This window comes from Henckelia pumila, unplaced genomic scaffold (genome assembly GCF_033568475.1).
Source record: "Henckelia pumila isolate YLH828 unplaced genomic scaffold, ASM3356847v2 CTG_549, whole genome shotgun sequence".
Classification (NCBI taxonomy): Eukaryota; Viridiplantae; Streptophyta; class Magnoliopsida; order Lamiales; family Gesneriaceae; genus Henckelia; species Henckelia pumila.
Window position 1 is genome coordinate 52639 of NW_027331861.1, and position 26202 is coordinate 78840.

A 26202-nucleotide genomic window follows, 5' to 3' on the forward strand; every position below is an offset into this window, starting at 1 on the left:
CCTTGAACGACTTTCCATCCGTCAAATAACATGCGAGTTGCACGAAAATACAGAACAACGAAAAATCCGATGCCCCCAAACAATCATGGACCCAATTGTTTGGCCAAACATGGATCATTGGATGCACTATGGCTTCGAATTTCCCATGAAAACATAATTTTGCTGCATAAAATTGAAACTTTTGAGTTTTGACAACAAGAATCGAAAGATTGTTATGTCCATTCAAAGAACACTCTCAAGGAATGGATTATATATTGATGTCCACTGGACGACAACTGAAATGTAGATCACAAAAAATGATATATTAAAACATAAGAAATTAACGATGTCCGTATACTGTAGTATTCCAATTTATAAGCATTGGGACAAGATGAAAGAAAGCCAGGAAAATCGGCCGTACAGTGGATGATGATAGTTTGCAGCCAGGTCAGGTATAGACGTGTGTGAAAGTCTTTGGTTTCTTATCTGAGGACCCTGTTAGAGCTCAAGGAGAAGCTTTCTTCACCAGCTACAGTTGAATTCAGCCTCCCAGCAGCCCACCCGTTATTTAGCACGCGGACAGCAGCGCGTGCTGGATCACCAGCTACACGGCTGCCTTCGACTTTTTTATCATATTCCGGAGTACCACTAGCTTTTCTCTCTTTCCTTCGCTGCCGCTCATCGTCTCTCTCTTTTCTCAGCCAACTCTCCACAGTTCTCTGTAAATTCATAAACACAAGGTAGCAATTAAAGGTTTGTCAATGGATAAACGTTATTGTCTCAAGTCGGAGTAATAACACGCTTTCATGAAACATATGATATTTTCCACTTCTGGAGACAATATGAAGAGAATCAGTAGAGGGTGCAAGATTCTTGATTGTGTCATAATCATTGTTTATTTTAGTTGATAAATTAATCAAGAACATAATTTTATTCTTGACATTTTTTCTTGTTATAATGCGGATGCTGACTTGTTATGTATTACAAGTAAAGAGCAAATTTTTCACAAGTTTGTTGTGGTGTTTCTGAAATGATTTTCAGCTCTGAAATGCTTATTTCTCAAAATAAAACTTCACTTCAAACCACTACACAGGAAAAACAAGCAACTACACAAAGGACACGTCTAACATGAAGATTAAATTAAAAATAGACCCCATGATTATTTGCAAGACAGTACAAAGTAACATAAAGGAAATTCAGATGTCAGAGTTATTTTGTTACCGCAAGAACACAGGTACCCAATATGACTTAGGAGCTGCTCCGCCCCTAATCTAATTGAACGACCAAAAAACTTAAGTCGAAGTGCTTTATTTTAAAAGTGAAGCAACTAACCATCAGTGACAACTTGCTAATTTCTTTGATTTTATTCATTGGCATCACTAGCTGCAACTTTCCACGAGCCACGTAAGCCTGATAAAAATTCAAAATGATGCCCAACACTTGGCGTATACCGCTTATAATGCAATCAACATTGAGGAGATAAAATGAAACTTACGATATGCGATGGCCAGTCATCGAGACCATCAAAAATATGTGTTGCGTAAATTATTGTGGCACCCCGTTCTTCACATTCTTTCTTTAGAAATCCTAAAAGGTCAGACCGTGCAAGCACATCTAAGTCAACTGTTATTTCATCGAGCAATAGTACCTAACCACAAGAAGCATAACCACACTGGCTTCAAGTAAAGGTAAATAGACTAAGAGAAGTTTGGAAACCTGGGACTTTTTCCTACAAAATATAATAAGTAAATACCTTGAATGGCTTTAGAAGGCCCATACATATTTGAACCCTTCTTCTTTGACCATCAGATACTTTATGCATTCTCCACGACAAGTCAACACCCAAGACCTACACCAAACGAACCAACCAGCTCACTTAAGACTGTACAAAATTTACTCAATGCGATATCTAAACACAGAGCAGATGGTTACAAAGGTGCATATATGAAAATTCGCTAATACTGCAATCCATAGAGTGCAGGTTAGTGTCCTGAAATATAATCAATCTTTCAAATCGTTAGATCTTAGGGCTAGTTAAATTGATCAACTAGAACCTTGTATAAAAATTAATACACGTGTTGATTATGTTGAATTTGAATGATAAATAATAAGACTCGCTCTGTCCCAAGACTCCGATCAATATAGGTCTGATGCATGATTAACATTTATTAAAATAAGAAGGAAATTGATCACAATTATTTGGGTGTGATTGTGTTATCCTAGTTACCCCACTATTTCACATTATTTTAAATTCTCTAATGTTCTTTCACATAGATATATAGCGCTGATGATCCGATTCAAGAATGGCATGTCGTAATTAACATCAAACCCCAATATATTAACATGGTCCACAATTAGGAGATAAGGATAGATTATGTGAATATTAAGTCAATGTAAAAGAACAATTTAAAGCCTTCTGTGATGCATTAGTAATCATTCAAGAAAGTGAGTTCTAAACAAGTGTAATGAAAAGCATTTTATGAAACAGTGGTATCTAACATGACCATGGATGACAAAATTAATATCAATATTTAAGGTCGTCATTATGAGTAAAAAGGGAGCAAAACCATAAAATCAAGAAAAGTCTCATACCTTGATCAATTCTTCTCGTCTTTGGGGATGGATTCCTGCAACCCCAAATATCATTTTCTCAGCCGAAATATCCATCTGAATTGGAACATCAAAACCAGCAAAAGCAACTTCTCGTCTCCACTAATTAAGAAATAGATTCACGATCAAACCACTTCAGAGTCACATCCAAACAATAAATACTTAAAACATTATAATCAAATAGCACATTAATCACTTCATGTTAGGAACATTTAATATCCTTCAAATTAAGCCACTGTCAACATTGAGAAGTGATTTCATCACAAAAGATGCACAAAAAATTATTACCCTTACACGTGGGATGATATGGAAGAACTGCAATTTAACCAGAAAAAAACAGTGCTGATAGCCAATATATAAATTGAGATGGCTTAATTTCTATTAAATTAAAGAAAACACAAATAATCAGCAAAAAGACACTCTAAATTGTGAAGCTGAAAGTAAGTTTCCATGATAGTGAGACTAGCCCATCCTTCACTGTGTTTTAATACTCCAGTTCTTGTTTAATGCTAACAGCATTTACTACCCGAAAATTGCATTTCTATAAGCAGCTGAGAATACAGATCATCTTGACTTATTTAATCGCTAACACGATAGTGGAAGAGAAAAATAAGATTAAAAAACCAACCTCGCCACCAAGATAAGAGAGGACTCCTGAAGACGTCAATGCTGTGTCATGAAATGTGGATCTTCCGAAAACCCTTACCATCTCTTGATCCACCATATGCTTCCCACCGATTATTTTCAGTAAAGTTGTTTTCCCTGATTAAATTCCATACGATAAGAATCAATTGTTTGCAAGATTATACAATGACGGAATGATCACAAGTGGAAAAATGCGACAAACATGAAAGAAGAAAGTGGAAACATAAAAGGTCTCCAAAAAAATAACTTTTCCCAAAAAAGCACAATTACATCAGCATTCACAACATTATCGCAATCTTGTTTCTGTGTTGGCTGACAAACACTAGATCCTAAAATGAAATATGCATTTCATGATTCAATGATGATAAACCAACAGTTAGAACAATAAATATTTTGTAACAGGACACAAAAGAACTAAAGAGAAAAAAGAGAATTGACCCCTGAATTGATAGAGCACGCATATAAATGAATTTATGATTAATTACTAATTGGTTGTATTACTTTTTCACGTGTTATTGTAATTAGATTAGTACAATTTAGTAGTTTGATAGTATGTCAAATAATGGAACATCAGTGAGGACCAGAGAGAATCATTATCCTATGATGCCAGTATATCATGTGTTAAGGAAAGGAAACTTTAATAAGAAAGTATTCGATCGAGAGCAACAAATCAACAGTTTGGCGATTAGTTTATACACGACATTATGACTATCATGTGCATTTGACGCTAACAGGCGTGTCAGGCGCTGCTGCTCAATTTCCCATTTGCCAATTGGTTCATTGCAAACTCTAGATACGTATCAAGAAACTAAAGCTAGTTAATTGTGATTGCGTATCATAATGATAACCAAACAATCAAGAATCGATTTTTTAACTGAATTATTATCCGAACTAAAAGAAAGAGTTCCGAAAATACAAAATACCCGCGCCATTTGAACCAACAAGAAGACAACGATCGCCGGAGTGGAGAGTGAGTGAAAATTCATCGATCAAAGGGGCGGAACCCGGCGGAGGATGGCCGTCGATTCCTGGGTAAGTGAAGCTGAGGTTGTTGATCTCCACCGTGGGCCGCCAGTTCTCCTCCTGCACCGCCATTTCTCACCTCGATCCAGCAATCCCTATTTCTTCTTTGGAATTTATTGGGGAAGTTTTGTAGCGCTCATGGCTACCATTTGGACACCCTTCAATCATCAATTTCACCCATTGCAAGTTTGGTAGCCGCTGCCCTGCCCTGCATTCATGTAAACCCATTTTTTGTCAACCAATTTAATTGAAATTAAAAATAATATGTTTCAACCAATTAATTGAAATTAAAAATAATATTTTTATCTTTTTGAAAAAAATAATAATATGTTTATCAATTTATTCTGGGGTAGTTCCAAATTACTTGTAAAATATTTGTATATTTTTAATTTTTTTTTAAATATGTGTTTAGACATTATTTTTAAAGTTAAAAAGCAATCTGTATTGATTTTTTCATAGTTGTTTCGTTTAAAATAAATAAATAAATATCCGTTTATACTTTATATTTTATAGTTTAAAAATTTGTCCACACATATTTAAATTTTTCACTAATAAAATAAAATATTTTTAAAATACTTATTCGAAGATATGATGTTGGCATATGCGTATGATGTTGGTGAAGCCTTGCAATTATGATTTGGTATTAAAATTTACTTAAAAGTATAGTTTTAAAAGATGTGTCATGTTTTTATTTAATCAATTTGATAATTTAATATATGTTTCAGTTGCTCATAACTTGAATTGATCAGTAGTAGAAATGCTAATAATATATTTATCACTTGATTATGATTATTTTAAAGGGTTTAGTCAATTTAAAAAACAATCACCCAATTACTTTCATATCTTATTATATTATAGTTTTTTTTTTTGAAAAGATCTTATTATATTATAGTTATTAAATTGTAGAGCTCGTTTTCTATATGCATACTGCATACACGTCACTTCGTGCCCCTTGAAAACCATGATTTGAGTATGGTAGTTATTTTAATATAAATACTTGAGCACATTTCAAATTGGAACATTAAAATTTAAAATGTTTGTCTAGTGTGGTTTACCTGACTAGCGTAGTTTGCAAATAATTGTGTTAATCAGACGGTTTACCCAAAGCGCACCGAAAGGTAGCGGTTGCGAGTTCTCACGTCACAAAAAAAAATGATTTGGGATTTCAATTCTTAGGGCTTGAAGATATGATTATTGTATTTTGTAAGCTTAAATTGATTATATTTCAGGTAGAACTTATATTGGGAGATTTATATTCTGAAATTAGGTTGCATTAATTAGAAATAAAATTAAATATTTAGACATTTTGATGAATGATTTGGTATTACACAAAGGCTAGGGTCTCTTTAACCCTGATAAATAAAACTAGATTTTTTTTTAGCCCCATTTCTCACCTCGATCCAGCAATCCCTATTTCTTCTTTGGAATTTGTTGGGGAAGTTTTGTAGCGCTCATGGCTACCGTTTGATACGCGTGATGGGATAATTCAATTATTAATAACAAGAATGATTAGGTGTTGGATAGAGTAAGATGTATAAAAAAATATGATAAATTATATTCTGTTTGGTGTAATTTTAAAAAGTGAAATAAATTTATTGTTAAAAAATTGTTGACCAATATACCCTCACTTACAATTCAGTTTTCTTTTTTCACCGGTAAACTCAGATTCCTTAATTTTTTTTCTCGAAAGAAGGCTGCAAAGCGGGTGTGAGATCCGTATTTGTGATTGAAACGATTACAGATTCAAATCCACCTGGAAGTAGCGACACAAATTGGAGAAGAAAGGGTTTGGTTTATATGTTATATTTCTGTTGTTTACTGCTAAAATTAATATTTGCAAAATATTGATTCCATGCTTCCGGAAAAGCAGCAAGAAATAATTTTGATTCTATGCCTACGGGAAAGGATGTTTACATATGCCTTGTTCTTCTTCGCAAGCACATGTCACTGTATTTTTTTCCTTGGAATTAGAATATGGAATAATCTTTTGTATGTTAAAGATTCTTTTTGTTTTGCAGAGCGAAGAGGTTGCTAAACGAATGGAATGAAAATCGATTTTCAAGATAAAAACCCACACAACAAACTTCCTTCTATTTCTGAATTTTTACCTCATTTCTGCAGTTAACCATGAAACGATAAATGGGTTTTCTTCGATTTTTGACGAGAATGAGAATTGAGGCGGCCAGATTTTAGGTTTTTTTTTTTTGTCGGGGGAAAGGGCATTCTTGGAATAAGTGGGTAGGATAGAGAAAGGGATTGTTAATAGTTGGGTGAAAGGTGAGTTTACTAATCATTCTCTAATATGAGTTTGTCCTTTGCAGAAGACATTAGCCTAGTTTATTAAAAATCACACCAAACAAATGATTATGTTGTATAAAACCCCACAATCCCACTTTGTCATAGCTACCAAACACTCTGTATTGTGTGTGATTGCTTCTAAAAGGTACTTTCGTTTACAAATTTTGAAAATTTTATGAGAGAAGAGGCGAAAAATGCTTCCAAACAATTCGAAGACTACCTTAGTGGGCCCATTTGTCCAGTTGTCCTTGAGGCCTGGAACAAAGTTATAAGCATGTCTAGCCCAGTATTCAGGCCAAGTTGGACCAGGTTCCTAATTGAAAAAAGCTTTTAAATATCGAAAATGGCCTGAAGAGCCCAATAAAATATGTAAAAGCCCAAAAAATAGGTCTGGACAAAATACACGTATTTGTTTTATATACCCTGCATTAAATTTAGCAACCATGGGTTCGACAAAGTCGAATTAACCGATACCTAATTTAACTAAATTTGTTTTGTAGATTAATCGAGTTGAACCGAATTCAAAAAAATCATAAACTAATTATTAATAACTAGTAATTGAAGCACACGCGTTGCATAGGTGATATAATATATAAATATTTTATGAGTTTTATTCTTGAAATAATGTAATATTTAGTAATTGACAATTAACTTCAAGAAACTTAAAAGTATTTTGTTGATTATATTAGCATAATATGAAGTTGATTATTATTATGTTAAAATATATTGGAGATATATGAAGTTGATTATATCCTAATTGTAGCATAAAACTTAATTTTGCACACGCGTAAATATTATCAATCAAATATTACATTATTAAAGAACCTATAATATACTTTTATAAATATAAATTTTTTAAATTTTATATGTTGCGTGTGTAAAAACACGTGTGATATAATATATGAATATTTTATGAGTTTTTATTTTTGAAATAATATAATATTTAGTAGTTGATAATTAATTATTGGGAGAATATAAAACTAATATTATGCTGATATAATCAATTTGATATTAAGATATAGCTAGAACAAAATGACAAAGTGAAATATCCATTCATAAATATATAAAGAATATATAAATGGATGAAGGAGATTAAAATGAAACAAATATTTAATTAGAGCATACAATAACTCCAATAAACAATGTTGTCTTCTTGCAATATACAAATTTAAGTCCTAGCATATATTAAAAAAGTAAAGTAAAAAAATAATTAAAAACCAAACTGATTTAATTCATAATGAACTAAAAGCAAATCAACAAAATCGAATCTAAAGAGGATGAAGTTATTGGTTTATAAGTAAATCCGTCAACATACATAAATCAAAATTGTGTAACGAATCCATATATTAAAATAAAATTTTAAGGATGCGATCATACCAGCACTAATGCACCAGATTTCATCATAATTCCGAAGTTAAGTGTGATTGGACGAGAGCAGTACTAGGATGGGTAACCCTGGAAAGTCCTCGTGTTGCATCCCTTCTTTTATAAATTTCTTTTTTACCTCTAAGGGGTGTCCAAGTTGGTGGAGTAAGTGAACTCTTGGCCAGAGGTCAGGAGTTCGATTCCCCCTATCAACGTTTTCTTGGACTAGTTTGTCACACATGGCTTACCTAATGTGGTTTAACTGGCTAACGTAGTTTGCAGGCTATTGCGTTAATTCGAAGGTTTACCCAGTGTACACCGAAGATAACGACTGCATGTTTCCACGTCGCACACAAAAAAAATTAACAATGACACAACAAAGTAATCGAAGTGGTCATCGACTCGTCGTTGAAAAAATCTTGAATTCTATTTTTTTTAAATTACGATGAAAAAAATCAATTAAAGAACAAAGTTTAAAAGGAACTTAATAATCTTATTGAAAAAAGATAAACATAATGCTTTAAAATCTGTAATAAATAAAATTCCCACAATAAGATAATTTACCAAATATTCGATCATGTTACTGACAAAAATGAATGGGTAAAAACACCAATGCACCCAAAATCTGAAAACATACCAAAAGTTTGGAAACAAATAAAATAAAAAAATACAACTTGTACAAAATTTCCTCTTTGTATAAAAAACAAAAGTCAAATTTTTGGATAAATAAAAAAACTTACCTCAAGTCCTCAACAATAATTTTGTGGGAAACAATCATGGAGTAAGAAGACGTATATATAATAATATCAATATTTTTCGATGCAGTATATATGGTGACCACGGAAGAAAGCAGAGACGTGTGAACTCAGACTTGTAAACGAAATTATATATTCATTTTACCATAGTTTTTCATCCCTAGTTGATAGGAAACTGTTCCCGCTGATTGAGAAGTCTCAAGTTTTGAGAATAAAACTGTTCCCGCTGATTGAGAAGTCTTCAGTTTCGATTGTGTCCGCCAAAGCCCGAAAGTGTGATAAATGGAATATGCGGTTTTAGGATTGGAAAAGAAAAACCGTTCCCATTCCCTTCATTTTCTCAACAAATTTTTTTGGATTTGTTTTGAAATTTGATTCTTGTCATACCAACGCATCAAAAAATTAGTAAGAGGTATCTGTAATAAAATACTAGCAACCGTGGCACACGCGTTGCGTGTGTAACGAAAAAATATATATAAGTTAATTTTTAGGCACCTATGATTTTTATAAATCTGAAGTGAAGTATAAGTCATATGAGGGGTTTAATTTCCACAACTTATAAATGATACTGAATTGACAACTCATACCGGACCTATATTTTCTTAAATAATTGTACTCTATGAGTTATCTTTTTACTATTTATTAAGTCTAAGCCCCTTATAAAAACCGTGGTGTCTTGGTTTATTTTATCATTATCCCAAAATACCCCTACACCCATTTTCATTTTGAATTCATCCCACGTTGTTCTTCTCTTCTTCTCATCTTCCCACGTCAAAACATCGTTTCTCTAAAATCGAACGCCCGCAAAATCGAACAGAATCAGATTCTTTGAAACAGAAAGCTCGCAAAGCAAGCATGGTGGTTGTTGCTTCTTCTGCTCCGAAAAAACATTACGCATGTGGTCAACTTCATGTATTGTTTTCTCTGATAATATGTTTGTTGTTTGATCCTAGGATTTGTGTTCAGTTTCTATTTTCTTTACCTCCCTGCTTTTTTATTTCAGTTGGTTTTCTAAACCGTTTCTGCACATCAAGCAAATGTTTATTTGGATGATGAACGCTACCTGCTCGACGAATTGCCAAAGATAAATTTCGTATCACTTTCTGGCCCTTATCCCTTTTGCTTGAATACTTGAGCCAATACCCCACATTTTAAATTCTCTCAAACGTCGTTTTAGTTTGGTTAGCATGTCGGAGAACATCTAGCTTTCGTCCCGTCGACGTGACCGAACTTCCTCAGGTATCAATTGTTAATATGACGTGCTTACTTCTCACACTTTTTAGTAATCAATCTGTGTCGATTATTTATGGGTTTTTCTTTGTTTGGGAGCTTAGTTAATGTTCTGTATAAATAGAGAATTAAAACCATTTCGCAAACGTAGTTTTCGGTTGGTTAGCATATTGGATAATATCTAGCTTTCGTCCACTTCACGTGACCAAACTTGCTCGGGTATCAATTGGTAATCTGAGGTGATAACTTATTTAATAAACTATGTTTGAACCAAAATATCTTTTCTGTTCACAAGTGCAGCAGGGGATAAACTGAAGGATAAAAACAAGCAATCATGGAAGGGGAGAGAAAGAAAAAAGAGTATGTGGAGACAATTTTCAAAAAGTTCAATTTTTTTTTACTCTCTCGGTGTGTTTCTAAATTTTGAAGTACATATTTTCTGTTTTGTAGTAATTTCCGTCTATGAGTGTTGGAATTCGAGTGAATTTTCTTATTGCTAGAAATAAATTGAGTCGATCTATATGCAATTTTCCATTTGTTTAATTGGCTTCATTTTGATTTTTTTTCTTTTTCTTTTTCTTTTTTTGTGTGTAGATACCAAAAGAGGATAGGATATAGAACTGCATAAAATAATGAGGCTGAGAGACTGAGAACAGGATTGGAGGTCAGGTATTCTCCCATGCTCCGAGACTCCATGGATGAAACGTGTTCCCATTCCTAGGATAGGCCAATGCACATTAAACATATGTTTATCTTTGGTCTTTGCTTATTTTTTTGGTATTCAATTTTTAGTTTAAATCCATATACATATTGGTTAGTTTTGGTTATCCTTCTTATTTCTTAATAGATTCAATACAAAGATTAAAGAGCCCTACGATAATTTGTATTTCCATTTTTTTGAAATAATTCGTATTATTATATATCATCGGGTTATTTAATAAATCACGTGCAATAAATGAATATGTGGTTCATATGCATGCAAATCTATTGTGTTTTTTTATGTTGGAATATGTAAATCAATTTTTACCTCGGTCGTTTATATGTTTTCTCTCTTTGGTCTGCATAGCGAGCAATATGTGTATTGATTTTTCTTATAATTCTTGCAGATTGTTACAAGATGAACTTCAAATCCACCCTCACCAAATCTCAAGGTTTACTTATTTTATTTTACTCTCTTACTTGATTCAATTTCCAATTGCTATGTTTTTATTGTTAATTTAAGATTTTGTGTGAGTAGGAGGTTACCGTAAATTGTAATCAAGCATAAATTATTCAAATGACATCTCTTAAAACAATATTCCATTGCTCATAGTCTAGGTTCATAGTTTATCAATTTAGTTTCCGTATGATATTTGACTGTTTTTTTTTTTTGTTTTCTTATTCATGGATTCATGGGAATGTTTCATTTCTTCGTATTTAGTCTTTAAATTTTAGTCACCAGTCAAATTGTAGAAACCTGTAAATGAATTGTCATTACATTTTATTATTATTATTAATGTAATGTTCTCTACATAAATTTTCAGCTATCTTTTTCAAGTGATGTGATGATAAAATACTTGAATGTGATTTCATATTTTCTTCCCGATAGAAAAAATTGTACTTTATAGAACAAGTGTTTCATAATTTTTATAAACCAGATCACTAAATTAAATTTCCATTCATTTTGTATATATATTTTGTAAAAAACATATAGACTTAAAAATAAAAATAGATTATACATATGCAAGTTTGCAACACACGATATCAATATATTAAGTTATACACGCAAATTGGCTAGATAATATTTTAATTATCTTATTTTACTGTATTAAATTAAATTTATTTTGGAAACATGTGTTAAATATACACGAACGTATTTTTCATATTTTTTTTGTTACACACGCAACGCGTTGCGTGTGCCACGATTGCTAGTCTTAATTAAATTTCGAAGAATAATCTCTTAAGGTTTTTAATTTTCATACATCTATATTTACGTAATGCTTTAATACTATGTTTATGGTGTATATGTAAAATTTTAAACTTAAAAAATTATCCTAAAACGTATTGTTACAAATGTTATTCTAGAACATAGAACATTTTAGAATAACTATTGTTCAAAAAAAAAATATGGATGATTTAATTAACATTTTAGAATAACTATTGTTCAAAAAAAAATATATGGATGATTTAATTAATATCAGTTCCTTCGTGGTTTGAAACATCAGTAGAGAAGTTCTCATCTGTTGAATTTTCATTTGTTTGTATATCTTTATCAGTCATTTGTCTTTGATAAGTTGATCGACGTTGATTTAGGTAATTTTGTCTCTGCTTTTTTTTGTGTCATTAAGTGTCTTATTTCACATTCATCCATCGTACGACATTAACGTTTTTCAACATTGTTTTGATTGTAGTGAGAAGTAAAGTGATGCACTATCTTTTGCTGCATAGAACAATGGTTAATGTAGTTAGTAATTAACGTTAAATTTTTCTAAAAAGTACATTAAATAACGTGAACAAATTCGGAAAGCAAAATAAGAACATTAATTGGATCAAAATTTTTATTAAAAACTATTAACATGAAAAGCCTGTAGAAATTCGACGGGAATTCCTAAACCAGCTTATAAAAAGATTTGAAACATGTGATCCTTACGAATCTTTCTCATAAGGCGTGATGATTGTTGGACCCAGTCCAACATAGAATGAATATGAAAATTAATCAGAAATCTATCCCTGTATGCTTAATTACAAACCAATCTACAGCTAATCCCTATACTCCTCAATTGAAAATCATTCGAACAAATAAATCGTAAAGAGCTGAAAGAAATTATAAATTATAGATCACTCTATAGGCCTCCTTTCTACAGCAAACCGTTGAACCAAACTAAACCATCCACAAAACCATATAGGAAATTAAAACAATGAAAACAACAACTCATATTAGTAAGTGTAAAATCTCAGTTTGCTGACACGAGTCTGACTAAATCCTTCAACAAAGTTTCTAGGATGTTTTTGCAGTGGGTAAAAGGAGATCATAGTGTTGAAAAGTAGATGAGACTAAAGTAACTGGAAAAATATTGGATTTCTATGACTTTATTAACAGACGATTTTAAGATCACCAATCTGTAGGATTAGCACGTCTCTAGACCATATATTCATCACAAAGCATGCATTCAAAAAATCAAATATCTCTCTTTCTAAAAGATACACGGAGCATGTCAGCAAATATAGAATTTGTAGATTATAAAATTTTAATAACTATAAGTGCAACAACAAACAATATAGCTTAAAATAGCCCAATACGTAATAATCAGAAGGCAAACCAACTAAACAAAGAACTTGGTTTGGAAAATCAATTGTCAGGCAAAGCTATTAATTAATATTCGTCATTAAATCTCAGAGAACATGAACTTTCCTCCTTAAATCAATTATCAAGGTAAATAGACTCTTGAGAGATAATCACTTCATCAGATTAAAATAACAGGATGATGAAACTGAAACCTATTACATGCGCTGATTGAGGTGATATTACAACGGGAATCAAATAAAATCTAACATATTAGGGCTTTCCCAAAAGGAATAAAATGACAGCAACTTACCTCCTTAAATCAATCTTTTAACATTCTGAATCTCCTATGTCATGGTACGTGTCAAGCATACTGTGAAGATAAAACAAACAGAAAAAAAAATAAAATGCTGAACTTGGACAGAAAAATAGGACATAAGGATAAAGTGTAGCAATGACGACCTTCAAGTACTGGTAAAGTACATCCAAACCAGTTGATCGAAAATTCTTTGGTGGCAAATGGAGATTATATTCCGGAAGATCTTTAAGGCACCTATGTAACTCCTCAAAATGTCAAAAATATATGATCATAAAATCAGATATGAAAAACGAAAAATGTACCTTGCTTTGTACGCAGGGCTTTGACTCTGTTGGGGAGTCAAATTTTTTTTTTTTGTTATTTTGATCTCTCAATTCCCACTAAAACCTCTAACCTCACATATCTTAACGGGTGCATTGTCGTTTCCAATTAAAATATCAGAAAGCATTCCACAATCTTAGTAATGAACATTTAGACACAGCAGTGTCGCATTTTATCGAACAATTACAGGTTGATTTCTTGGTACCAGGGAATGAGCATGAGATAAAACACATTTTTGTATCTGAAAGCAGTAGAAGCCGAAGAGAAGAGGAGAAATGTAACTAACCCGATATCCGCAATTATCGCTAAAGATGAATCAATGGATTCAGAGGTCTTCGAACTCCAATTATTTTGTTTATTTTTATGTGAATGAGGAATCAGTTTTGTGAATGAGGAATCAGTATTTTCTGCAGTAGAAGCCGAAGAGAAGAGCAGAAATGTAGAAAACCGATTGTTACTAATGGTTGGTTTCTCCATGATGGGCACGATCGTTTGAGACGTGGTAGTTTTGGGCCATACCAACGTACGAAAAATTAGAAGTAGAGTCTCATCTGTAAAAGATAACTAGCAATCGTGGCACACGCGTTGTAACAAAAAAAATGTGAAAAATACGTTCGTGTATATTTAACACATGTTTTCAAAATAAATTTAATTTAATACAGTAAAATAAGATAATTAAAATATTATCTAGCCAATTTGCGTGTGTAACTTAATATATTGATATCGTGTGTTGCAAACTTGCATATGTATAATCTATTTTTATTTTTAAGTCTATATGTTTTTTAAAAAATATATATACAAAATGAATGGAAATTTAATTTAGTGATCTGGTTTATAAAAATTATGAAACACTTGTTCTATAAAGTACAATTTTTTCTATCGGGAAGAAAATATGAAATCACATTCAAGTATTTTATCATCACATCACTTGAAAAAGATAGCCGAAAATTTATGTAGAGAACATTACATTAATAATAATAATAAAATGTAATGACAATTCATTTACAGGTTTCTACAATTTGACTGGTGACTAAAATTTAAAGACTAAATACGAAGAAATGGAACATTCCCATGAATCCATGAATAAGAAAACAAAAAAAAAAAACAGTCAAATATCATACGGAAACTAAATTGATAAACTATGAACCTAGACTATGAGCAATGGAATATTGTTTTAAGAGATGTCATTTGAATAATTTATGCTTGATTACAATTTACGGTAACCTCCTACTCACACAAAATCTTAAATTAACAATAAAAACATAGCAATTGGAAATTGAATCAAGTAAGAGAGTAAAATAAAATAAGTAAACCTTGAGATTTGGTGAGGGTGGATTTGAAGTTCATCTTGTAACAATCTGCAAGAAATTATAAGAAAAATCAATACACATATTGCTCGCTATGCAGACCAAAGAGAGAAAACATATAAACGACCGAGGTAAAAATTGATTTACATATTCCAACATAAAAAAACACAATAGATTTGCATGCATATGAACCACATATTCATTTATTGCACGTGATTTATTAAATAACCCGATGATATATAATAATACGAATTATTTCAAAAAAATGGAAATACAAATTACCGTAGGGCTCTTTAATCTTTGTATTGAATCTATTAAGAAATAAGAAGGATAACCAAAACTAACCAATATGTATATGGATTTAAACTAAAAATTGAATACCAAAAAAATAAGCAAAGACCAAAGATAAACATATGTTTAATGTGCATTGGCCTATCCTAGGAATGGGAACACGTTTCATCCATGGAGTCTCGGAGCATGGGAGAATACCTGACCTCCAATCCTGTTCTCAGTCTCTCGGCCTCATTATTTTATGCAGTTCTATATCCTATCCTTTTTTGGTATCTACACAAAAAAAAAAAAGAAAAAGAAAAAAAATCAAAATGAAGCCAATTAAACACATGGAAAATTGCATATAGATCGACTCAATTTATTTATAGCAATAAGAAAATTCACTCGAATTCCAACACTCATAGACGGAAATTACTACAAAACAGAAAATATGTACTTCAAAATTTAGAAACACACCGAGAGAGTAAAAAAAAATTGAACTTTTTGAAAATTATCTCCACATACTCTTTTTTCTTTCTTTCCCCTTCCATGATTGCTTGTTTTTATCCTTCAGTTTTTCCCCTGCTGCACTTGTGAACAGAAAAGATATTTTGGTTCAAACAGAGTTTATTAAATAAGTTATCACCTCAGATTACCAATTGATACTCGAGCAAGTTTGGTCACGTGAAGTGGACGAAAGCTAGATATTATCCGATATGCTAACCAACCGAAAACTACGTTTGCGAAATGATGTTAATTCTCTGTTTATACAGAACATTAACTAAGCTCCCAAACAAAGAAAAACCCATAAATAATCGACACGGATTGATTACTAAAAAGTGTGAGAAGTAAGCACGTCATATTAACAATTGATACCTGAGGAAGTTCGGTCACGTCGACGGGACGAAAGCTAGATGTTCTCCGACATGCTAACCAAACTAAAACGACGTTTGAGAGAATTTAAAATGTGGGGTATTGGCTCAAGTATTCAAGCAAAAGGGATAAGGGCCAGAAAGTGATACGAAATTTATCTTTGGCAATTCGTCGAGCAGGTAGCGTTCATCATCCAAATAAACATTTGCTTGATGTGCAAAAACGGTTTAGAAAACCAACTGAAATAAAAAAGCAGGGAGGTAAAAAAAATAGAAACTGAACACAAATCCTAGGATCAAACAACAAACATATTATCAGAGAAAACAATACATGAAGTTGACCACATGCGTAATGTTTTTTCGGAGCAGAAGAAGCAACAGCCACCATGCTTGCTTTGCGAGCTTTTTGTTTCAAAGAATCTGATTCTGTTCGATTTTGCGGGCGTTCGATTTTAGAGAAACGATGTTTTGACGTGGGAAGATGAGAAGAAGAGAAGAACAACGTGGGATGAATTCAAAATGAAAATGGGTGTAGGGGTATTTTGGGATAATGATAAAACAGACCAAGACACCACGGTTTTTATAAGGGGCTTAGACTTAATAAATAGTAAAAAATAAAAGATATAGTAAAAGATAATATAGTAAAAGATTAAAAGATATAATTAATTTCTCTAAGTAAACACAAGCTATTATATGCATATGTTGTATGTTTTTATAATCGTTGAAAGTGGAAAACCCAAATAAAAAAATAAAATAAAAAATTGTGTTGTCAGTGTTGGGCTTTAAGCAAAAGCCCAATCTGAGTATAAGTCCAACTTCATCTCCATCGTCTCTCTTCTGCTCATCGGTAGATACAAGATCATCCCAAAATTTTCTGAATTCGGAGACCACTGGTATCTTTCTCCTTACATCTTCGTGTTTAGATATTTTAATGTATTAGTTTTTGCCGTTTGGAGATTTCGATTGCGGCTAATCTATTTTATTTAAATTGAATGATGGAATCTGGGTTTGCTTTTGTATGTTCGTTAGCTGGAATGTTGTTTCTGGAAAAAGGTGGCCTAAATTTTCATAGTATTTTTGCTGCATTTATCGCGCAACCGCTAGTACTTGATCGAATTTTGTGGTGGATTTTTGACAGAGGTTTTGTGGATGTGATGGTGAACTATATGAAAACCTTAACATTCACATTTTCATTTTTGTTCAGCAAAAAAGCGAGCGCTCCTTGTGGAGTTTACACCTTAGATTTGGAAATTGAACCTCGATTGGAGTATCTCATAGTCGATGGCAGCGGTTTACAGCCTCTATATTATCAACAAATCAGGTGGTCTTATTTTCTACAAGGTTAGCACAGGACATGTAAAAACTCCGTGATCTATTGATCGAACATTGTAATAGATATAAGAGAGGGATTAAAAATTGCATCTTTATGTCTTTTAAGGATTATGGGTCAGCTGGAAGAATGGACACAAATGATAGTTTGAGACTGGCAAGCTTGTGGCATTCAATGCATGCCATATCTCAGCAGCTGTCCCCTGTTTTCGGGTGCTCCGGAATCGAGCTTCTCCAAGCTGATACTTTTGATCTCCATTGCTTTCAATCTCTCACTGGTGTGAAAACAATCTCTCCCTTGCTTCTGCTTTTTGCCTCCTTTATTATCTTTTGTAAGGTCAATCAGTGTCTCTTTTTGTGGTTTATGTTGTTATTTGGTTTCTGGGATCTGTTTTTTTCTTGTGTAAGTTTTAGATTATGGCAGATTCATGGTATTGGAAATTGCTTGGTCAAGCAAGTGCATATATAACTCTGAATTGTTCGTGTTGATTCGAATTGTCTGAATGATGATGACACATTGACGCCCTGATAAATCTGAAGTTTAGTTCAAACAGTCGATTAGAATGAAGCTCCAGACTAAGCATCAAATGACAACTCATGGATTGAAAAAGTGATTGATCACGGGTGGTTGCACTCGCACATGATCCCAGCACAAAAATAGCTACATATTCCTTGTTAATTGTTATCATCTTTGTGAACTGTTGACTCTAAACAGAGGCTGAACAGAAGATTGAAGGCATTATCAGTTACACTGATTTGATTCTCTATTTTTTTTTTTTCTTGCAATATTTGTCTTTTCATTCTGATTGATAATAAATTTCGGGGATGTAGCTAAACCTTGAAAGCTTTCTTGATTCAAACCTGCTTCTTAATAGTTGCCGATTGTCAAAACCACCATCCTCTCGCCTTACGAATGCAACTATGCTAATATAACATATTTTCTTTCAGGTACCAAATTCTTTGTGGTCTGCGAACCTGGAGTCCAACATATGGAGGGTCTCTTGAAATGTATTTATGAGCTATATACAGATTATGTTCTGAAGAACCCGTTTTATGAGATGGAAATGCCAATTCGCTGTGAGCTCTTCGACATAAATTTATCGCAAGCTGTACAGAAGGATCGAGTTGCTTTATTGGGAAGATGATTTGACACCCTGTTTGTTTCAATGCTTTGTTAAGCTTTCTTTCGTTCATGTTTTTAGCCGGCCGGGTGTTGCCAGTTCACCGCTATTGCCATTAATATTATAGTATGTCTTGAATTCAATATTGGATTATAACCAAATTTGTTGAATGATTTTTTTTTTTTTTGATAACCGTGGTCTATATTAACGTTTTTTAGTGGTGTTGATCTTTACTTAGCCATTCATATGAACGTAAAACTTATCCCACTTTGAGAAGGCTAAGGTGTTAACTTGATAGTTAGATAGTTCTATGTTACCACGTAGATAATATTCACGAGTAATTTGAAAGGGCAGATTTAACATCATTTGGGGTTGGAATGTTCGAGCATGTGACTCCACGTTTGGAAGACAATGGACCATCAAATCAACTCTTAACCAATTTCACGTCAACAAAAAGGTAAGATAATACGACTGCTGAACTATTTTCCGTCTCCTTAAAATAATAATATCAAATATTTATGTATTCCTAAAAATTTTCCAAAATCTCATTCATAAAAGTCTGGAAATGAGACCAAAATCGAATATTCCTCACTGAATAAGCCTGATGATAGTTACATGTTGAAGTACATTTATATTTCCATACATCAAATTCTGCAATTCCAAAAATTTATCTGCATCAGGCAAAATGAGGTAAAAGCAACGAGAAAAAAAGATCAGACAATTAGATTCCTAGCAAGGTCTCAAGTTGAAATGATACAAGATCCTCTCCCACTTACTGAATATATATAATGACAATATAACATTAAGTACGAAAAGTGTGCAAGTCATAGACCACCAATTTTTTAAGACCTCGTATTTCTCTTCATCACGTCGATTCTGTATAAACCATTCAAACAACACTAAATGCAGATTGAATGGTCGATGAGAATCGAGACGCGATGGTCTGCGTAGCGAATGCTTGGAGCTGCTTCTTAGCATCTGGGAGATGAAAGACAAGTATTATTTATCAATTAATCAAAATAAAAACCATCACTGAGCTATGTCGATGAAATTTACTTTCTTCATTGTGTGAGGATATGAATGAGTGCTCATAAGAATTAGCTCCAAACTAATGCGAAGTAACTAACAAGAAGACTTGCATCGATGGCAACATCATGTAAACAAGGAGCACTTTGATAATAAGTTTCAAAATGAAAGATCCCTACGAAAACCGAGTGTCTTTTATGTGCATCCAATGAAAATTTTCAAATCTCTTTGTAGAAATGGAACAGAACTAATAGATGACAGCTTGATGTTACAGGGGTACCATGAGCTACAAGCATGTTCCTTCCCACAAATTTAGAATTCAGATAGAACACCACAAATCATTACATTAAATAATGAAAGATGGAGTATTTTTTATGACTAGCCAGTGAGTAAGGCATTTGAAACGAAGTCATCTCCATAAATAACCTTTAAACGAGTTCAAATCCAAAATTGGTTTGGAATATCATAGTTTATTGTCTCAAGTGAGGTGATGGAATTCTGTTCCCCCAAATCAAGGACGTTATAGTTAAGTCACTTTGAGAACCATGCAATGCATTATGCAACAACCAAACTAAAACAAGAACCAAAACATGAGATGGGTGCCAGATAGTCCACATACCTTTACGGCATTTGGTAAATCCAACAATATTCGCAATGCTCAGTGTCATGCATACACCAACAACGAGAAGATAATCAGCTTGAAACCTAATGATAGAGAATATAGCAAAGAAGATCCATGCAACCGCCTACAAGGAAAAGGCAATGCTTTAGGTGTATTTCAAAATACCCAACGGAAATAGCTTCTCAAAGGCTGTCAGTATGACAAATGATTGAGACCAAATAGCAAGTAAAAAATAGAAGCAACCTTGAAGTTGGCATGATGGCAAATAAGATTAAATTCCTTAGTTTTTAAAGAAAGTGAATGATTATACCTAGTGTTGGCAGAATAATTTTGTTTATACTTTATGCTTCACAATGTTCCAGCGACCTCATGATATTTCAACGCTTAAGAATTTTTAATTAAAATGATTTGCTTACTGTGAGGTATAAGGTCCACCAGAACAGCCATGAATCCTTCTTGTTCATCCGAGCAAGCGACTGAAAATGAGAGGATATACAGGGTGCAAAACATTTATTATGTACTGTAATACAACTTCTAAATAATGGAGCAAAGATCAACTGTAAAGCCGCATGTAAGATGACTCACCTCTTGGTCGAGACATTCGAATTTCCAAACGCTTTCACCATCGTCATTTATTTCATTCCACCACCTAAGACCCACCAAGATGCGTCCACTTACATTCTTGACTACCCAGAAATCAAGAGCAGATAGGAGTACAGTCACCACAAAAATGATGACAAAACTATCAAAAAAGAGAGCAGAAAGAATATAAAAAGCCAAAGCAGCCGCCTGTCAAAACAGATAAATTTTTTATCATCAGGAAGTCAACAAACAAAATTAAAATAATAAATGACAAAAAAGTGACAGAAGGAAACTATTTTCAACCTTGAAAAGCACATGGAAGAAGCATATCTTCGGATGAGCATAATTCTCTCCTGGCGGCTGGGCGAAAAAAAAAAAAAAACAGGTTAGCACTTCATCACTGTTTATTTATCTTCATTGAGCCCGGCAGAAAGAGGTAATTATTTTGTTTTTATCTATGCTATCTTGAAATATTCAAAATAAATAACATAAGAAAAATTCAATCACCAGCCAGCGCACAGATGCAACAAAAATTTACTGTTTTTCTCGTACAAAATGGATAAACATATGAGCATTTGCCACCATATACTAAAATTCGACACAGAGTACATAGCTAGTTTTCTTTTAATTAATTGGTTAGAACTGAGAAGGGATATTGAAGGCTTAGATGGACAAGAAATCTACAACAAAAATGGAATACATTTTGATAGAATGCCATCTTAAAAAATAAATGAAAATATTGTTGGATAAACCACAACTTAACAGCAACTCTAGAACTTGCAGCTTCAAATGCCATCATATGCACTTGTGTGACCACTCCATCGAGCAGAATTCTTTTTAATAATAATTAACTCAGAAAAGCATAAATTACGGGAATTTTATCTGGTAAAGCAGCTGAGACAAATTTTTTAAAAAAAATCACCAAATCAAATCACTAAATCAAGATTTTCCATCCGTTCTCGACATCATTTGCCCCAGCATAAATCTCAACTTCGAAAGTCATCCCAAAACAAATTAAACAAGCTCAAGCCATATCAGCAGCAACTAACAAAGCGTTAAGAATTCACAAATTATTCGGTCCAACCATTACATTTAATCGAATTTTAGAATTCTTAATCAGCAACCCTAAATACCCTATTTGTTATAATACCAGCCTGATCAAAAGAAATCAGACCCCTTAAGGTTTGGTACAACAAATGCAGTCAAATTGATTACCGGATCACAAAATACAATAGAATTAGTTACTAAATCATCTGCAACATTCACAAATCAAATAATAGTTGTGTGTTCAAGATATTCGCTTCGAAAGTAAACCAGATTACGAAAACTTACAGGATTTAGATCCATTATCGGGCTGATTGTAGATTTGACGGAGATCTTTGATTCAGTTTCCAATTAGCTCGCTTCTCTTCGAGTCTAATTTACGAATTCGCCGAAGATCCTAGCTGATTAAACGTGAATATTTGTAATTACAATGTAATCCCTGTACAATAAAATATTTGCGAAATACTCCTTCAAAAACTTTTATATCTATTAATATCATCGCTATACCGAAATATCGATACCGAAAATTCAATAGGATATAAATTTCATATTATTTTTATAGAAAATTTTTGGTATACCAAAATTCGGTATATTTTAAAATTCTTACAAACATTCTTACATATAATTAAAATATATTTTATGATAATTTTTTTTCGATATATTTTGCAAATCTCATACCGATACTGAAAAATTTTGATATGCCAATTTTAACGATATGTAGTATATTGCGGTACGGTAAATGCGGTATATCAAAACTTTCGGTATATTTTCTCACCCGTAGTTGTAAGTCATATATGTCTTAAGAATTGAGATTTATTGGTAAAATTAATCATTTAGGTGATGTATTCATTATAAAAATTTATTGATTTTTTTAAAAAAAATTACAGACTTTTGTGGAGCTGATATACTAATTTTGTAGATCTCACATACAATTTTTACAGAATTTTGTAGATTTGTTTGTTATGATTTTTACAAACATATGTAAACGTTTTCTAAAAGCCTTTTAATTTTGTAACTTGTGCTTGTGATTTTTAAACTTATTATTTCTTTAAATTTGTAGTTGAGTTTCAAAACTTCTATTTATATTTTTTAAATAATTATATTTATTTAAAATATTTTTTATTTATAAATATAAATAAATTTTTACTTATCGATTTGATTTATAAAAATTTATAAATAATATTAAATTTATTGCAATTAAACCATTAATATAATTCTGTAAAATTTTAATATATTTAATTAAAATAAAAATTTTGTAAAATCTCACATAATGATGTTATTAATTTTTAATTTATTGTATATTTTAAATAGAAAAAAAATGTTTGTATAGAGATTATTTTTAATCTAAAGTAGTATGTATGAGAATAGTTTTTGTATAGATTTTATTTTTAATAAAATGAAAGTATGTAGACATAAATTAAATGTCCACCCAAATTTTTAGAACGGACCAAAGACAATTATTAACATTTTATTGTTGTATCTTATATTTTAATTCTTGTACTTATTAATAGAATTCCACGGATTCTTTAAAAGACTATTGACATTTTGAATACCTTTAGACATTTTTTGAGTTTTTAAAAGTTAAGTTTGAATATCACATGATTTTTTAAAGTTCATCTTGAATATCACCAAAATTTTATGGAATATATAAAAGTTTAAATTGAATATCTCTAACTTTTAAACTTCACAAAAGCCATTAAAAATCTAAAACCAATGCACTCTTATTGTAGGTGTATAATCTCAGTCGAATTAGAATTTGTGATGTTTAAATGGAAATATAATCTATTTTTTTCTTTGATAAAAACAAATCTATATATTTTCTAAATTTTGGAAAACCTCGGTCGCCCTTGTACAATAAGAGTGTGTACTCAGTGTGCACGAATTTATATGATTATCCAAAAGAAAGAGTCATGTAAAATAAGAGTGCGAACGAATTTATATGATGATCCAAAACAAAGAGTCGTGTAAAACTTAAAAAATAAAGAGATGTTCAATTCAGATTTTTATGACTTCTATGGAAATTTTGTGGCATTCAAATTAAACTTACGTGTTTAAAAATTCCATGTAATATTCAACATTGACATTTAAAAATTTCAAAAAAAAGTTTAGATATATTCAAATACATACCTATTATTAAATAAGAAGATATTAGAGAAACTAACACGGTCTCTTGGTAATACATTATCTTTTAACTACTCTTTATGTTAATATTTTAATCCAAAAAACATTCACTTTTTGTTCCCATAAATTTACTAGATTTTTTTTCGAAATTAATTTTAATAAAAAATCAACTTCTTTGTCACACACAACGAGTGTGTGCAAATACTCTAATTTTTAATAAAACTTTTGTGACTCCATAAAGTACTAACATAAAATGATATATAACAATAATAAAATGTCAAAAATGATCTTTTACTTGAACCCAAATATTTGGATGAACTTCGAATTAATGATTTTTCTTGTTTTTTTTTTTCTCTCCTTTCAAATCATGTTTCTACACGATCTTTATTCCCCTTCAAATCACATTTTCACACTATAAAAAAATGGAGATTCAGTTACGATTTTTAAAAACGACTGGAATCTTAGTTGATTATTTAAATGTTTAAATATTTCTACAGTTTGTAAAAAACCGTTGCAAAAAATTTCTATGATTATATAACATCGTTGCAAATTGCGACGATTATAACGTACATTACAACAGTTTTTTATTGCGATAATTTATAAAAAACCGCAGCTTCAAATCACATTTTTACACTAATTAGTTTTGTCTGTTTTTGCTCAAAAAATTGTTGCTAGCATTTGTTAATTAAAAAACGAACTATACAAACGTGAACGTATATACAAAAAAAAAAAAAAAAAATTATACAAGCACATAGTATGTGTGTCAAATTATTAATCATTATTATTACTACCTTTGTAAAGCGAAAAATAGATGATTTCGTGTTTCAACTTTCAACAAGAGAAAAACTAGGTAGAACATGAGAAAACCTAAATGAAATGTATAGGAACCACACGTGTCCTCTTTCTCATTTAGACATCATGTTGTGAAAATTGTCTTCTTAAATCTTACTACACACTCTATCGTAATCCCGTTTTCGATCATGCAACATAAGCCTATCCGATTCTAATAATGGTTAATGCGTCAGATTTTGAAAACTCAATCAAAACTTAAAGAACATGTTATAGTACTCATTCATGGTAAATTATGAATGTGAATATATATATAGAGTTTTTTTCAAGTGTTCACCTATCATGTTCACCAATGATGTGACACTATTCTATTGGACTATCACATCCAATAGAATAGTGTCACATCATTGGTGGGCATGGTAGTGGGCATGATAGGTGGACACTTGAAAGAAACTCTATATATATAGATAATATAAATGAAACGAGTGAATCTGAAATTCACTTCACATGAATTCATTCAAACAATCAAATGATTTAATTTGAAATTCATGACCACAATATCTTTGTTATTTTTTTATAATTATTATCGTGGTATAATATAACATGCATAAGATAGATGGAAAAACCACATTTACCCCCTCAAGGTGTCATCACTTTTTTAATACCCTCATAATTTATTTATTTATTTTATATAAAAAAGCATAAACTTAAACAAAATTAAAACCATTTAAACCAATCAAAATAAAAAGAAAATCTAGTATATGAATAAAATTATATATACACCCAAAATTTAATTATAGATAAGGCCACAATTGATAGAGAAGAATCAAGTTCTTCTATATATACGGGCAAAGGCGGATCCAGGATTAGATGTTTGGGGGGCCGATCCGTCCAAACACACCAAATCAAAAAATAATTATTATACGTTGGAGATGTTGGACATCACAACTCCACCAAGTAAACACAAAACTAAATCCGATATACAGATGTCAACAAATAAAAATAAAAACAAACACAAAATTCAAAAGCCACCTAAAAGAAGAACAATCCAACCAAATTTCAATAAATTTAATCATGAAACTTGATTATTGATTAACTATTCTTACCCTATAAGCTCCAATTTTGTGATATGAAATTAGAACAAAGAAAAAAGATCAAGTTCTCCCCCAATTTTCTTCTCCTCCAGTTTGTTGCCCAAAGCCGATGATGATTGCTGTTTTTTAAATTTTAATTAATATCAAGTTTTAAAGTTTTTTTTTTTAAATTTCATATCTTCAAATTGGCCTTTTGTAAAGGCCCAATTTTGAAAAAA

The 26202-nt window shown here is 31.7% G+C and overlaps 3 protein-coding genes and 1 pseudogene across 3 annotated transcripts; 2 read left to right on the top strand and 2 right to left on the bottom strand.

The window, feature by feature from the left end:
* Window positions 1-152: 152 nt before the first annotated feature.
* LOC140873398 (ABC transporter I family member 20-like) lies at window positions 153-4463 on the bottom strand. Its single transcript, XM_073276497.1, has 7 exons — window positions 4158-4463; window positions 3218-3351; window positions 2572-2691; window positions 1733-1828; window positions 1475-1627; window positions 1312-1389; window positions 153-698 (listed from the first exon to the last, which is right to left on the bottom strand). The coding sequence occupies exons 1-7, from the start codon at window positions 4327-4329 to the stop codon at window positions 462-464; spliced, it is 990 nt and encodes a 329-aa protein (XP_073132598.1). The 5' UTR covers window positions 4330-4463; the 3' UTR covers window positions 153-461.
* A 3455-nt stretch (window positions 4464-7918) lies between these two features.
* Window positions 7919-8035, top strand: LOC140873417 (5S ribosomal RNA; annotated as a pseudogene).
* Window positions 8036-17088: 9053 nt separating this feature from the next.
* On the top strand, window positions 17089-18864 carry LOC140873409 (uncharacterized). The gene is made up of 4 exons (XM_073276512.1): window positions 17089-17149; window positions 17461-17597; window positions 17695-17863; window positions 18534-18864. Exons 2-4 carry the CDS (start codon window positions 17538-17540, stop codon window positions 18728-18730), a joined length of 426 nt encoding a protein of 141 aa, XP_073132613.1. The 5' UTR covers window positions 17089-17149; window positions 17461-17537; the 3' UTR covers window positions 18731-18864.
* Window positions 18865-19213: 349 nt separating this feature from the next.
* LOC140873405 (Golgi apparatus membrane protein-like protein ECHIDNA) lies at window positions 19214-22406 on the bottom strand. Its single transcript, XM_073276506.1, has 6 exons — window positions 22269-22406; window positions 21240-21296; window positions 20940-21143; window positions 20771-20830; window positions 20352-20478; window positions 19214-19684 (listed from the first exon to the last, which is right to left on the bottom strand). The coding sequence occupies exons 1-6, from the start codon at window positions 22281-22283 to the stop codon at window positions 19596-19598; spliced, it is 552 nt and encodes a 183-aa protein (XP_073132607.1). The 5' UTR covers window positions 22284-22406; the 3' UTR covers window positions 19214-19595.
* Window positions 22407-26202: the final 3796 nt, after the last annotated feature.

Coding starts and splice junctions, on each gene's coding strand:
- LOC140873405 (XM_073276506.1), bottom strand. Junction 20,831..20,939: donor TCGAATGTCTCGACCAAGAG/GTGAGTCATCTT, acceptor TCTCATTTTCAG/TCGCTTGCTCGGATGAACAA. Junction 19,685..20,351: donor ATTTACCAAATGCCGTAAAG/GTATGTGGACTA, acceptor TTCATCTCCCAG/ATGCTAAGAAGCAGCTCCAA.
- LOC140873409 (XM_073276512.1), top strand. CDS start 17,538: ATGGCAGCGGTTTACAGCCTCTATATTATCAACAAATCAGGTGGTCTT. Junction 17,598..17,694: donor GTGGTCTTATTTTCTACAAG/GTTAGCACAGGA, acceptor ATGTCTTTTAAG/GATTATGGGTCAGCTGGAAG. Junction 17,864..18,533: donor TTGCTTTCAATCTCTCACTG/GTGTGAAAACAA, acceptor ATTTTCTTTCAG/GTACCAAATTCTTTGTGGTC.
- LOC140873398 (XM_073276497.1), bottom strand. CDS start 4,329: ATGGCGGTGCAGGAGGAGAACTGGCGGCCCACGGTGGAGATCAACAAC. Junction 3,352..4,157: donor TGTTGGTTCAAATGGCGCGG/GTATTTTGTATT, acceptor GAATTTAATCAG/GGAAAACAACTTTACTGAAA. Junction 1,390..1,474: donor ATGACTGGCCATCGCATATC/GTAAGTTTCATT, acceptor AATTTTTATCAG/GCTTACGTGGCTCGTGGAAA.